Here is a 14,205-nt window from a genome sequence, read left to right on the forward strand (position 1 = left end):
AATGATTAGGGAAAGGAAAAGGAAACCCCCTTGTACAGAAAGGAATTGCTAGCAGACCTGTGTAGGGAGGCAAATCCTATAGTCAGGGCTGCGTTCTTAGAAAGCTGCGTGCCCGCTGCTGTTGTGTGATCGCCACTGCTGGTTATTTGCTCGTTAGCTGGGCGTGCTCTGAGGCCCTTCCAGCAGGTGGTATAACCTGACACTTTGACCAGGATAGCTCCACCCGGACACAGATTGCCACAATGTCCTTGGGATAGCGTCTGTTCTGTTGTAGGGATAAAAATGCCACAGGATAAAAAGACATTTTCTGAGTTTGTGGCATTGTGTGTCCTTTGGGTGACAGACGTACCCAGGAGGGACAGTCAGCCTGGTTCAGGCCCTTGCTCCACATTAACCATCTGTGGAGGTCACTTTACATCTTTGGGCTGTGGTTTCCTCAGCTGAAAAATGACCTTTTTAGCTCCCCTGTTGCCTTCGGCCTGCAACCTTCTCTGAGTTGCTGGAGACACACAGCAAAGAACCACAGGCTGTATGTAGGTAAAGCAGGCAACACAGAACCTGGCCCAGAGCAAGGGGTGTTGATATTCAAGATAGTAATAATCTTTGGCCACTGGGTCAAGTGGCCCAGCAAATCCCTCCCGCTAGACCCTGCCCAGTCTGCGTCCCTTATGAAGCCCTGTCTTACCCACCCAGCCCGCCAACCTGCAGAACCCAGGTGGCCACCATTCCCTGTTTGCCTCCCTCTGAGCCCTTCTTTGAGTCTCCTTCTCCCTTCTGTAATCAGCTAAGCCAAATCATTCTTTACTGCAGTGAAAAACGACTGGGAACAACTTGCTGTATCAGGTATGCAAGGTGTTCGCACTTCCAAAAAGTTAAGGCAGTTGGCGTTAACTCATGACTGGGCTGATTTCAGGCAAAGTGGATAGGACTCCAGGGAGAAGTGCCAGGGATGGGAAAGGCCGCAGGGCTCATGGCACTCCCCTCTTTGGGCTGAACTCTTGACTCACCTTTCACAGCGCCCTGACCTCTGATGTGGAAACTGGCACAGTTGATTCCATGTCACGTGTCACGGGGCAGGTTACAAGTACCACGGGGATTAGCAAACCCATCCCAAAACGCCCGGTTCAAGGGCAGAGAAAGGGAGCAGTTTAAGTCCGGCAAATCATTAGCGACTGAGAACCGGGAAGGGGGTTCGATGGCAAACCGGGACTGCGACGACCATGACGACCATACGTGTGAGTCTCGGAGCTAGGACCGAATGCCTGTACGCTTCGGGCATGGAGGACCCTTGTCTCACACGCTAATGGAGCGCACGTTTCTGTGACCTGGTGACTCTATAACCTCTTCGTCGGGGAGCTCGCGGCGAGGGTCTAGCCCCAGTGACCCCAGCCAAGGGCTCCGGAGCGGCAGGAGGGCCACAGGCCCCCGGGTGCACCCGTCCCAGAGGGCGCGGCGGCGGGAACGCGGGGACCCCTGCCTGGGCGGCGGCCTCACCAAAAAGGGGGACAGGCGCTGCCCTTTCTTCCCCACCCCCGGCCCAAATTCTGGGCTCTCGGCCCGGAAGGGAACCGGCTCCCTTCACGCCGCCCGGACCGCGACCGTCGCCTCGCGAGTTGGGACAGCCAGGAGAACCCCAACTTGCCGCCCCGTGCCCGCAGGGCCACGGGCCGAGGAGGAGGAGGAGGCGGAGGAAGGGGGGCATTTTCCCGGATTCCTCGCGCGCACGGTCACGGACGCGGAAGCCGCCCGGTCCGCCGCCCCTCGCTCTCCACCCCGGAGCCGGGCGCGCCTCTGGCCCCCGAAGGGCAGCACCCGGCGGCGGCCAGCTCCCGCCAGTCCGCCCTGCCCTGCCCGCGCCGGCACCGCCTCCTCCGTAAACACCGCGCGGCCCGCCCTCTGCGCCGGGACACGCAGGTGGGAGTGTGCGGTGCGGGCCGCCGCCCGGGAGGCTGCGGGTGGAGGCGGGCGCCGGGCTGCCCGCCGACTGCCGGCGCAGGCAGCGCCCTCGTAGGACGGAGCCTCAGGTAAGCGCTCCCGGCCCCGCGCTCCTCTGCACCCCGGGAGCCCGCGCTCTGTGGCCGCGGGGCGGGCGCTGAGCTTTGGGGTCCAGGCTGGGAGCGAGGAGCGGCGCAGCGCGGAGGAGCCGCACTGCACCTGCGCCCGCGGGAGCCGCGCGCCGAGCTCTCCGGGCTGGTGTTGCGCTCCGGCTCCCTCAACCCACCAGGCTCTTTCCCGTAAAGGACTTTGCCTCTCTTTGCGTCAGTACCCAAACACAGAGAGCTTTGGACGTGGTGACACGCTGCTGATTTGGAAATGTCCTTTGGGAAACAGCGTTGGGGAGGCGAATTTGGCTTTGGGGAAATGAAATGTAGGTTGGTATTTGGAAAAGATGTCTCTGAGTCAGTTTGTGAGCGCATCTGTGGGAGGGGGGGAGGGGAGAGAGAACGAACTACCCACGTATTATTTTGGGTGGGGGATTAACACCTATGCCAGGTGCTTAGTCCACGAGTCCATGGAAAGGAAGCTACAGATCCAGTTTTAGGCTTTACTAGTATTGGGGAATTTGCCTTAAGGCAGTTGAAGCCTTGTGACTCACGACAAAGTCAAGGTATCAACCCAAGGTACAATGAATTGATAGGACTTTGTGGCAGAGAGTCACCCCTCATTCATATCTTCAGACCAGCAAAAGATATTACAGGACTCAGAATTTTTTTTTAATTTGTGCAATACTTTAAATGTTTGTTTCAGCTTAATTACATCTTCATAAATATAGTTTGTCCAAGTTTAACGCGGAAGCTTGTTTCCCACCTCTATTTCCTTCTTTCTCCAACTTCCTTCTGATTGTATCTTACTTTTTCCTGGAAAAGCACTTCCTAGCATAAGACCGGTTGTTTCCTTTCTTTACCTAACCTGACCCTACTTGGACACGATTTGGGTTTGTCAAGATGGCCTTGGCTTTAGCGACTCAATCTTGAGCTCCTTCATGTGACCATGGATGCAAGTGGCACAAAATATTTTTAAAGTTTTCTTTCCTTGAGCAAGTGAAAATGTTCTTTACACTTGGGTTGTCTTTTTGAGTGCCCCAACTTGAAGGGTCCTGGAAAAATATTCCATTCATTAGAGTAAGACAAGATAACTGGATAATAAAGTCAGGGTGTGTAAGGTAGACAATTCTTTACCCACTGCTCGGGATACCTTTAATATATGAGACCCTTGAAGTACCGGGCTTGGGTGGTCTTATGGAAGGTGCTTTCCCACTTGATTTCATGTATACTCTTCTTTCAAAGTCACGTTCTGTTGCTGTTTAGTGTTTTGTAACTGGTGATTTTATCGGCTGCTTATTTTTAACTGGGTCTAAACCTTTTTGTGGAAGTGGGTGGCACCATGGAAGAGGGTGAGCAAGAGGCCACCTGCCCACCTGGGGGACAAGGTGCTACCAGACCCCCGTGGGTTATCCCAGAACCAAGCAGCCAGGCCACCAGATTTCAGGGCAGCCCCAATGTGTGCCTGTTTGAGAACTCAAGAGTCACATTTTGACAGAATTAACTTAAAATCCACCAAACTCACTGTGTTCCTGAACCGCCTTCCCATTCAGTTGAAACTTGGGTCTCCCGTAGGTGTAGCCTTAGGATAAAGCATGGAATGGAAAGTTGCTGCAGTCTAAAATAGGAAATGGAAAGTTACTGAACGAAAATTTACCGACTTGGAAATACTCATAGCAGCTGTGATGAAATGCGGGATGTTTGTAAATCAGAAACAATCCCTGTGGTTCTTCCTTCACTCACCATTGTTTTTATGTTTTTGTTTTTGTTTTTTTTTGGCCTGGGGAAGTGCGTCTGTTAAGACTCATAACAGGAGGAGCCACACCCAGTTACTTTTGTTGCATGGGTTTTGATTTTTCAAGATACTCTTAGGTGCATGGTAATTGCATTTGCCCTTCTTGCATATCTTTATAAAATTACATATTCAGGAGTTTCTGAATGCCAGTTCCTCTGACTCATGAACCAGCTCATTGTGCTATAGTGTATCAGTTGCACAAAGTTCTGTTCCCTATGATTTCATCCTAGTGTGATCTGGGAAGAAGAACAGGGCGGGTCAGGAATACCTGCGCCTACTTTAATCTGGTGTTTGGTTATGTCTGCAGAGTTGTTGAAACCATTGAAGGGAAGGAACACATCCCACCCACCTCGGGGAAGTGGCCTCTTCTGGCCATGTCTCCCGCAGCTGCTGCCGAGCCAGATGGGGTCCAGGGAGACAGGCGTGTCACCAAGCTCATTTTCTTCCTTTTTGTCATCGGTGCCATCCTGCTGTGTGTGGGAGTCCTGCTGTCCATCTTTGGGTTCCAGGCATGCCAATACGAAACCCTCCCAGACTGCAGCATGGTGCTGAAGATCGCCGGGCCCGCGTGTGCCGTGATTGGGCTGGGGGCTGTGGTCCTGGCCCGCTCCCGGGCACGACTTCAGAGAAGTGAGGAGCGCCTGCGAGGCAACCAGGGGGCCTCCGACCGAGCCTTCCTCTGCGGGGAGAGCCGCCAGTTTGTCCAGTGTCTCATCTTTGGGTTTCTGTTCCTGACGAGCGGTATGCTCATCAGTGTACTGGGCATTTGGGTCCCCGGGTGCGGCTCAGACTGGGCGCAGGAACCGCTGAATGAGACAGACGCTGCTGACTCAGAGCCCCAGATCTGTGGATTCCTGTCCCTGCAGATCTTGGGACCCTTGATTGTGCTTGTGGGATTGTGTTTCTTCGTGGTTGCCCATGTTAAGAAGAGAAACAACTTGAATGTGGGCCAGGATGCTTCTGAAAGTGAAGAGAGACAGACCCAGAACATGGAGCCCATCCAGGTCACTGTAGGTGGGTGGCTGTCCTTCCTGTTCTTGTTCATATCACCATGGCTGTAGCATCAAGGCTTCACTGAGCTGCTCCCGGGTCTGGCCTAGATTCTCTTTCTCCTTCTCTCTCTTTGTCCCTGTGTCTCTCTCTCTCTCTCTCTCACAAACACACACACATACACGCACGCAGATGCACGCAGACACAGTTCTGCTGCTGTAGTTATCCCCATAAGAATCCTTGAGCACATCATTTCCTCCCAGCAATTCCTTATGATCTAGCAAAAGCATTGGGACATTAACTTGTGACCTTCACTAAGGTCACAGAGCAAATAAAGTGGAAAGTGAGAGGCTCCTTGAGGATAGCCTGGGAGCCTTCTAAAACCTAAGGTACCTGCCAAGTGACCCTGTTTCCCCTGTTATTCTCACACCAAACACTTACGGCACTTCTGGTTGTTGGAAACGTGGGTTCTCATCCCTGGTCATCCCTGACTGGCTGTCTTTGGAAGTCCTTAACCTCTCCTGGCCTTACTTTATGTATTTATAAAATGAGCACTGCATTTCTAAGATTCCTGTCAGCACTAATATCTAGGATTCTGAATCTATCACAAGTCCATTGGTCTTCCATGTTTTGAGGGAGTCTTCTGTCTGTTTTCCGCATCGTTCTTCATTTTCTGTAATTTCATCCTTGGCTTCAGGGTCGGAGCAAGGTTTGGAAGCAGTGGCATAGACGAAGATGAAATGTGACAGCACCTGTCGCTTCTTTCCTCCATGGAGTGCCTAGAGAGTCCCTTTGGGTCCCCAGGGATCTGCAGAAGAGCTGGATAACCATTTGCCAGAGTCAGGTCCCCACAGAACCATATCAGTAGCTTTGGCCTCATGTTCACACAGACAAAGAAAACACCCCATCGCTGCACATTTTTGCAAATCACTGTTTTATTTCAGTCTCCCACTCTGAAGCCACAGCCTTAACAGGCTTAAAAGGCTGGGTGGGCAAAGAGGATTACAGAACAGAAACCGTGGAAGGAACAGGGAAGGAAGGTGGCGAGTGAGATGTTTCTCGCGGGTGGGGCTGTCTGTCGAGCTGGCGGTACTCACTGTGGGGATTCCCTGGGCTGTGGGCCTGGCGTGGTATTGGCCTCAGAAAGGAAGGGCAGATGGATTTACAGGCGATCCTTGTGTTCAGCCAGGGTTGAAGCTCCCAGCTTACTTATTTGTGCTTTTATATAATTATGGTGACAACATCAATATTAGTTATATGTTAATAATAGCTAACAAATATATAGGGCTTATTCTTGGGCCAGATACCCATCTAGGTGTTTTAGCGTGTACTTGTCAAGGGCCTGTCGTGTGAAATTCATTCACACCTACAATAATCCACTGAGGCAGATGCTCTTAGTGTCTCCATGTTAAAGATAAAGAAAGCAAGGGTCAGGGATCCCAAGTAATTTGCCCAAGGTCACAAACTAGCAAGTGGCAGAGCCAGGATCCTAACCGAGGCCGTGGGCATGCGTATGCTATGGCCCTTGCATAGCGCCCTCCCCAGGCACTTGCGTAATTCTGTTTCTGCAGGCTTCATCCTTCACCAGGTGTCCTGGGTTGTCGTTACATGACGAAAGGGGTCACCCAATATTATAGATGTTCTTAGTTCTTTCGGGGAACACAGTGGGGTCCAAGTAAATACACTCATGAGACGCTCATGGTCTTCCACTTAGTTGGGAGCATTTCAAGGTGTGTCCTTTGGGTTTACTATCAGGGAGTTTTGGGGCCCAGCCTTCTTCCTGGTGGTTGGAATGGGGGGGCGGCAGGGAGCAGGGCTTGTGCTGGAGTGACTCCTGGGCGGTTCTGTCCTAATGTTGGCACTGCATAGTTTAAAATCTTTTCCACATAACTGTTTAAGTCCTATCAAACCTGTGAAAATCTAGCACATTGTCTTTCTCTCCTTTGGTATTGTGGAATAGGGTTTACGTTTTTAGAAATCATGCCTTTTAGCACAATTGTTAAGACTCCAGGCATTGTCTGTCAATGGTCAGTTCTGCCTTATGAGGGAAATTGGGGTGCTAAGAGGCAGTTCTTGACTAAGTGCCAGAATGCAGCTCTTCCCAGAATGGAAGACAGAAGAGATAAACCAAGATGCATGATATCTGCATTGTGGGCACACCTAGTGCTGGACCCTGGATGCACAAGCAGGTGTATGGTCAACTCACAGAGGACATCAAGTCTTTCAGGACATAGTGGAAGGGAAACCCCAGGGGCATGGGACTTTCCGGGGAGAGCAAGAGGGCTGGGAGCTGACCTGGCAGAGGGATCGATAAGCCTCAGAGATAACTGGAGACTCTGAGTACTTCCTTGTCTGTGTTTGATAGGTGATCAGCCTGCTTTAGAGGCTTGTTTCCAGATCCCTTGTCCTACAATGTGTAATTAAAGTGAACATTCAACCTACCTTCCTCTGACCTACCAAGACCTTCTGAAAAAATTAAATGAGAATCCCAAGACAACCACTATGCTTTTTCCAGCTTCGGTTAGCGACGTATATTAAAAGCTTGAACCGCCATCTCCTTGCAGAAGGAGAGATGGAGTTAATGCATTTTCTGCAGGGCTAAGTTACCTCTGGGGAGGCGACTGAGGCATCAAGGTGGAGAGTGGAACCACTGGCCAGACTGCCAGTTGGGAATGTTTCTTCAGACATGCAAATAGGTGCCACTTGCTGGTGGTTGTGAAGAAAGTCCCTTTGAGGATGTGTTACAGTTGAGAGAGCTTGCTCCGTGCTCAGCACCATTTTAACCCCACGCGCAAATCCAGTCCTCCTACCTGTTCTCTGAGGCAGGTACAGTTACAGCCTGCAGTTTACAGATGTGGTGGCTGAGGGAGGCCTAGAGAGGGCACATCACTTGTTCAGGGCCACGCTTGGTGGGAACTGGCAAGTGGAACCCCGGGAGCTTTAGAGAACCCTGCAGCTACCTAGGTGAGCATCAGCTCTGCCACCAGTACAAAGCATCTCCTCCCTGCAGGGAAGTAAAGTCCTCTTTCCTCCTTCATTCTTCCTGAGCTGTCATTTGGTGCTGCCAGCTTATCAGAGGCCGCCCTCAGACCTCTTTGTAGTGGTGCCCACATGTCTAGGAGGTTCTGGGCAACTCATCTGGTACATTTTGTGTTGGAATCAAGTTAGAGCTTGCATCTGGTCCGCAGTTCTCCTCGCCCAAACACAGGGATGTCTTCTGGAGTGAACAGTACCAACAGATATGCAAAAAAACAAAACAAACAAACAAAAAAACCCTAGCTTTTCTTTGAGTTTGACTTTCTTTTGTAAAGCTTGGAAGAAACGTTGGTAGATAAAAAAACTCTTCAAGTGCATAAACCACAAGTATGGAAATAGGGATGATGGGCTGTATTGTGGCTGTACTGTCATTTGTTCAGAGGTTGAAACTGCATTTGAGGAACGGAGGCACTTTATCCAACAGCTAACTTTTGAAGAATTAAAATTGTAAGTAGAAAACGAGAAAAGCTTTGTAGCAGCAGACATCCCAGGGGAGGTAAGGAACATTGTTAGCAAATGCTTCACAGAAATGCTTTAGCTCAGACTTGCTATGAAATATAGGCCCACTATTTTTTTTTTTAATGTGGCAAAATAGACATACAATTTACCAGTTGAATCATTTTAAAGTGTGGAGTGGTATTGAGTACATTCACCATGTTTTACAGCCACCACCGTGATCAATTCCCGGAAGTTTTTCATTATCCTGAACAGAAACCCTGCCTGCGTTAAACACTAAGTCCAGTCGCCCTAGCCTCCAGCCCCTGGCAACCTCTGCTCTCCGTCTCTGTAAATTGGATAGGCTCACTTTTAAATTCTGGTGTTTTGACCTTTTCTATAGATGGGCCAAATACATAATTAATTTCTTTGGCTCTTGCTCATTTGCTTGCATTTATTACTCACCTATCGTCAATGAAATGTTGTGTTTCCTTAGGTGATGCCGTGATCATATTTCCACCCCCTCCACCACCTTACTTTCCTGAGTCTTCAGTTTCTGCGGCTACTCGGAGTCCTGGGGCTGACAGTTTGCTCCCAGATGAAAATCCACCTTCATATTACAGTCTTTTTAACTATAGGTAAGACTTTCCGTTTGAACGTCAAGAGTGGGAAAGTTTAAGCTTTTCAGGCCTATGTCTCCGTTCAGGCCAAATCAGCTTTAAGGCTATGGTAGAGGTGTAGCCATCCAAGTATGGGTATCTTTTTGGCTAACATTATGCCAGAATTATTGCCTTAATATTCCTAGGACTTTTCAGGAAACTTTGGGCAGCACGTAAGTTAAAAATTATAGAAGTGGTTATGCCGGGTTAATATGCAGCCTTCTCCAGGCATCTTTATGTGGTCCTAGCGGGGCTTATCCTCAGAATGCTGCACAAACCCATCAGCCGTCCCGAGCGCTGGAGCAGAACCCAGGAGGTCCCTGCTAAGTTAGGCTTTGCTGCTTTAGATTGTGGGAGGGCTGAGGGTCCCAGGGGACCTCCAGCAGGTACAGAGCATTTCAGTATCTAATGGAGGTACTTGAGTGGCCGGCTAAAATCAACCTGCACCCTGACTTGACCACACCAGGCTTCTCCCCTCAATGTTAAGTTGTTCCCTGGGCCTCAGAGCCTTCTCAGATTGACCGACGAGAAATATGAGACTCCCATCCCCAGCCCCCATGCTTTCCACATGCTACAAATTTGGAGGCGTACCTGGGGTCAGATTAAACAGTGTAAATGTAAGTGTTTTTCCTTGAGGCAGAGGGATGCCATTGAAGGCTGTGAAGTCACGGCAACAGGGTCCGAGCAGTGGTTAGCACAGCTCGTGATGGGGAAACGCTGGGGGTGACCAGACCAGTGGGAAGCCTACTCTCATGGACAGGCTGAAGGTGACAGGAGCCTGGGACTGGGGTGGTCAGAAAGGGAGGAGTGTGTGAGGATGTCTGCTGTGGAGGACGGCAGGGACGAAGAGCAGAGATCATGGTGTCAAGGGTGAGTGACAGGGACAGGGAATGTCCCTGACTGAGGAAGACAGAGACGGGGCCTGTGTAAGTGGGAGAAGGTGGTGAGCTGGCTTGCAGTAGAGGGAGAGCGAGGTGTGGGCCTTTGAGGTAGACCGGATGGGCCAGGTCTTGGGAGAGAGATGGGGTACTGGAGATGAAATGGCAAAGAGGTTGCTGAAACCAAGAGGGCAAGGCCTCAGAGACCTGTGGAGAATGCATGGGCGGGGAAAGCGTGAAAGGAAGGAGTTCTGGGAAGTGTCAGGGACGAGCAGGGCTGGAAAAGGCTCCGTACCTTCCCAAATGGGAAACCAGGGCGTAGGAAGTGAAGGCAGGATCACTGGAAAATCTCACAGGGCAAAGCAGGACTCAGTGAAAAGTGACTTTTGAGACACGTGCATTTTTGAAAGCAGTGAGAAGCAGGACCTGAGAGATGTCACGAGTGTGCTAGGGACAGGGGCTGCCATACCTGGTCATTCATGTTTCACGGCACATGTTCTTGTACTTCAAACCGGGTGATGAGCTGGAGATCTAACCAGGGATGAATGCAGGAGTTCCCCTGTGTGGGTGAAAGGGAGGTTAGGTTCTGGACATTTGTAGAATTCTCGTAGTGAATTTTTGTATTCTTTTCTCCAATGATGAACTTCCCAGAGCCCTAAAATAAATGTCTATTTCTACTGCTGCTATAAACTACTCCTACTGCTGTTGCTATGCCAGAGTCTGCCTTTTCTTACATTACCTCAGGTCATTCTCATAGTTACTTAGAAGGTAGGCACTGTCATCATCCCCATTTTACAGATGAGGAAACTGAGGCTTAGAGAGGTTAAGTAACTTGCCTGAGATCAGACAGCTAGAAAGCAGCAGAGTGGAAATTCAGATGCAGGTCTGCCCTTTGCTAGACCCCACTCCATTAACCAGTACATCTTCCTGCCTTCCTTCAAGTTTTTGGCTTAATGATTTAATTTTCTCTTTGCATAAGTCCATCTACCTTCCATTAGCTGTCTCAGAAGATGAAATAGCAGAGAAGAGTAACTGTGTGTGTGCATGTTCTTTTCGGAAGGCATCTGTGTGTTTGTACTCTACGTCTTTTCAGTGACAAGGGAAATGACAACAGGAGTGAGACAGTCTTAAAGTAACCATGAGCTCTAAGGACAGGAAGGGGTAAGAAATCAAAACATATCTCTGCAGAATAGAATATGGAAGAAATTACCCTGGAGACCCTTGCAAATGTTTCCAAATGCATCTAATTAAACATGTGAAAAGAACCTGGTAGTTAAGGCATGTGACTCAGTGCCTCTGCTCCCTTTCATGTTCTCTCTCCTCCTTCATAGGATCCCAACTCCTGAGGGCCAAGGCGCAGCCTCTGAGAGAGATTGTGAATCTATATATACTATTTCTGGGACTGCTTCATCCTCCGAGACCTCACACACTCCCTATCTCTCATCCGAATTGCCTCCCAGATACGAAGAAAAAGAAACTGCTGCCTCCACATCCTTGTCTCCATCTTCTGAGCCTTCCCCACCATGAGCCATGGACTCCAGTTCAGTTTTTTATAGAATCAATCGCTATTTAATTTGTTTTTCTAATAAAAAATACAACAGAATCGGCTATGTCCTGACTTGCTGGTGTAGTATCAACATCAATAACAAACCTTCCAGATTAAGCTGTCAATGCCTCAGACCACAGGAGAGGCAGAGTGCCTCTGGCTGGGAATCTCAGATGCTTCTCTCATTGACGCCTCCTACTCTGGGATGTGGGGGGCATCGTTCGTGTTGCTGGATGAAAAAGCAGAGGCTCAGAAAGGCTCATTAACTTATTCAAGGTCACATTGCTTCTAAATGGTGAGGTTGGGCTTTGAACCCATCTAGCTAGTTTCTGAAAGCCAGGTGCATATCTCTACCCTGTGCTGTCAAAGGCCAACCAAAAGTACTGGTTAATGTTTAGCTTGGCCCATTGGGTTTCCAATGTTCATTGCTTCTGGGGCAGAGAAACCAGATTACTTTCCTCATTTCTTTATTATTTCTTGCTCCTCTTCTTCCCTTTCTTCTCCCTCTCCTCCTTCTTCCTCTTTTCCCTATTCCTTTTTTCTTTTTTTTTTTTTTTCATTCTGAAAGAAGGTAGTTAGGGTAACTAGGTAATTTTCACTGGGGTAGTTACCAGCATAAAGCCTTCTTATAGTGATGTGACATTTTTTAATTTTATTTTATTTTATTTATTTATTTATTTATTTATTTATTTATTTTTGGCTGTGTTGGGTCTTCGTTTCTGTGCGAGGGCTTTCTCTAGTTGCGGCGAGCAAGGGCTACTCTTCGTTGCGGTGCGCGGGCCTCTCACTGTCGCGGCCTCTCTTGTTGCGGAGCACAAGCTCCAGACGCGCAGGCTCAGTAGTTGTGGCTCACGGGCCTAGTTGCTCCGCGGCATGTGGGATCTTCCCAGACCAGGGCTCGAACCCGTGTCCCCTGCATTAGCAGGCAGATTCTCAACCACTGCGCCACCAGGGAAGCCCTTATGTGACATTTTTGGAGAAGAAATTTCTTGGGGCACTTTGGTAACTAGATTCCCCTGGAGAGGTTCATGAGGGATGAGTCTTTCTGTACTATAAGGTGCCCGACTTTCTGGACCACCAACTTTTATTCTTATAAAGCTATTGCTGAACAAAAGCATTTATATAGTTGGGTGCAATAATAAATATTTACTTCTAGATATAAACCTTAAAAAATAATCACTAAGTATTATCAGTTCTACCCAGGAAAAACTGATTTTTAGAATCTAAAGTCTGTAGGAACTTAGCATTTTTGTTAACAAAATTTGATGTAGCAAAAATGAACATTTTAGGCCTTTTACCACAAGCCATAATCCCCATAAAAATCAGTATTATCCAGCATTTAAGTGCCTGAAAGCAGAATTTAAGGGCGTTAATGCTCCAATAGTTTAACTGAAGTAATGACTGATTTCATGGGAATTGCCACTGCAATAAATCAGGGGTAACAGTCTGTACCAGCAGGACTGATCTATTTCTAAACTGGACATTTATTGGACTGAACTGCTCTTAAAATTCTGCTTTTTTTTTCCTGGAAGGTTAATTATTCACATTTTAAAATTAGAACAAAGGGTAGATTATCACCACTTCCTTCTGCTGTTATTTGCTTAAAATGATTAAGCTGAAACTTCTAGGTAGAATTAAACACTTACGAGTTCTCATATAGAATCAAGAGCATTTTTAATGGCTCAAAGTTAGGGTTTGTAACTGGGCATTTTACTTTTATATGCTAGTAAACTTAAATGGCAGTTAGCCATGCTTAGGTATAAGTTGGACCTTCTGGTTGGGGAAGTCTGCCTTACCTCCATCAGTCTCCACAGTATTCAGCCAAGTGGGAACAGACGAAGCCACAACAATGAAAGGGGTCCCCAAGCGTGAGATGTTTATTGCAGGACTGAATCGCGGGCAGCTGAGCTGGGACGAATCATTTAGTCATACGAAGATGTATTCTATGCCTCTATCAAGGTTCTAGCAAAGGATGATAGCTTCTGAAAACCCATCTGGTGGTCTGCTACTTATTTTCTTTATATGTGTTAACTTTTTTTTGATGTGAAATTAATCGTATAAGATTAACCATTTTAAGGTGAACAATTCAGTGGCATTTGTTACATTCACGACGTTGTACAGCCACCACCTCTATCAAATTCCAAAATATTTTCATCACCCCAAATAAAACCCCATACCTAGTAAGTAGTCACTCCCCACTCCCTCCCTCCTCCCTACCTCCTGGCAACCACCAATCTGCTTCTGTCTCTGTAGAGTTACCTTTTCTGGGTATTTCCTATAAGTCATATCATACAATATGTGAACTTTTGTGTCTGCCTTCTTTCATTTAGCATGCTGTTTTAGAGATTCATCCACGTTGTAATGTGTATCAGTACTTCATTCCTTTCTGGAGCTGAATAATATTCCATGTATGTATGTGCCACAGTGTATTCATGATGGGCATTTGGGCTGTGTCTGCCTTCTGGCTGTAGTGAATAGTGTAGCTATTAACATTCATGTACAAGTATTTGTTGGAGTACCTGTTTTCAACTCTTTTAGGTACATACCTAGACATGGAATTGCTGGATCATACATGAACTTGAAGTTTTTGAGGAACTGAACACTGTTTTCCACAGAGGCTCCACCTTTTTATATCCTCACCAGCCCTGTACAAAAGTTCAATTCTTCCACATCCTCACCACCACTTATTTTCTGTTATTATTACTGTCATCTGAGTATGAAGCGGTATCTCATTATGGTTTTGATTTCAATTTCCCTAATGACTGATAATGTTGAGCATCTTTTCATGTATTGGTTTGAACACCAAACATTATCAGGAGCATAA

The 14,205-nt window shown here is 48.0% G+C and overlaps 2 protein-coding genes across 8 annotated transcripts in view; one reads left to right on the forward strand and one right to left on the reverse strand.

Annotated features, from left to right (window-relative positions):
• LOC309622494 (uncharacterized protein) overlaps positions 1-14,205 on the reverse strand; it is a 96,441-nt gene that overhangs the window by 52,254 nt on the left and 29,982 nt on the right. For 2 of the 5 annotated variants that reach the window (XR_014240910.1, XM_082378574.1), the window contains exons 1-2: positions 10,305-11,159; positions 3,568-3,660 (exon numbers count right to left, since the gene is read on the reverse strand). Coding sequence is in view for 1 of the 5 variants with exons in the window: in XM_082378574.1 (XP_082234700.1) it covers positions 3,568-3,660; positions 10,305-10,312 (101 nt within the window). In the remaining 4 variants the exon portion in view is untranslated. Of the gene's footprint in view, positions 1-3,567; positions 3,661-10,304; positions 11,160-11,486; positions 13,052-14,205 lie in introns of those variants that run through there. The other 3 variants (XR_014240908.1, XR_014240907.1, XR_014240909.1) reach the window with 3 other exon arrangements.
• Positions 1,120-11,438, forward strand: TMEM171 (transmembrane protein 171). Of its 3 annotated transcripts, none has more exons than XM_082378361.1 (4): positions 1,120-1,235; positions 4,145-4,851; positions 8,795-8,936; positions 11,167-11,438. In XM_082378361.1, exons 2-4 carry the CDS (start codon positions 4,212-4,214, stop codon positions 11,360-11,362), a joined length of 978 nt encoding a protein of 325 aa, XP_082234487.1. In that variant the 5' UTR covers positions 1,120-1,235; positions 4,145-4,211; the 3' UTR covers positions 11,363-11,438. The 3 variants fall into 3 exon arrangements, with proteins under 3 accessions (XP_082234487.1, XP_082234486.1, XP_082234488.1); XM_082378360.1 differs by lacking the exon at positions 1,120-1,235 and adding an exon at positions 1,393-2,024; XM_082378362.1 differs by lacking the exon at positions 1,120-1,235 and adding an exon at positions 2,076-2,368.

The sequence above is a fragment of the Balaenoptera borealis genome (genome assembly GCF_965194805.1).
Source record: "Balaenoptera borealis genome assembly, chromosome: 2".
NCBI lineage: Eukaryota > Metazoa > Chordata > Mammalia > Artiodactyla > Balaenopteridae > Balaenoptera > Balaenoptera borealis.

Bases quoted from the DNA above. Each gene is read 5' to 3' on its own strand.
- TMEM171 (XM_082378361.1), top strand. From the start codon at position 4,212: ATGTCTCCCGCAGCTGCTGCCGAGCCAGATGGGGTCCAGGGAGACAGG. The intron at 4,852-8,794 runs GTGGGTGGCTGT...GTGTTTCCTTAG, and splicing joins GCCCATCCAGGTCACTGTAG to GTGATGCCGTGATCATATTT. The intron at 8,937-11,166 runs GTAAGACTTTCC...CCTCCTTCATAG, and splicing joins TACAGTCTTTTTAACTATAG to GATCCCAACTCCTGAGGGCC.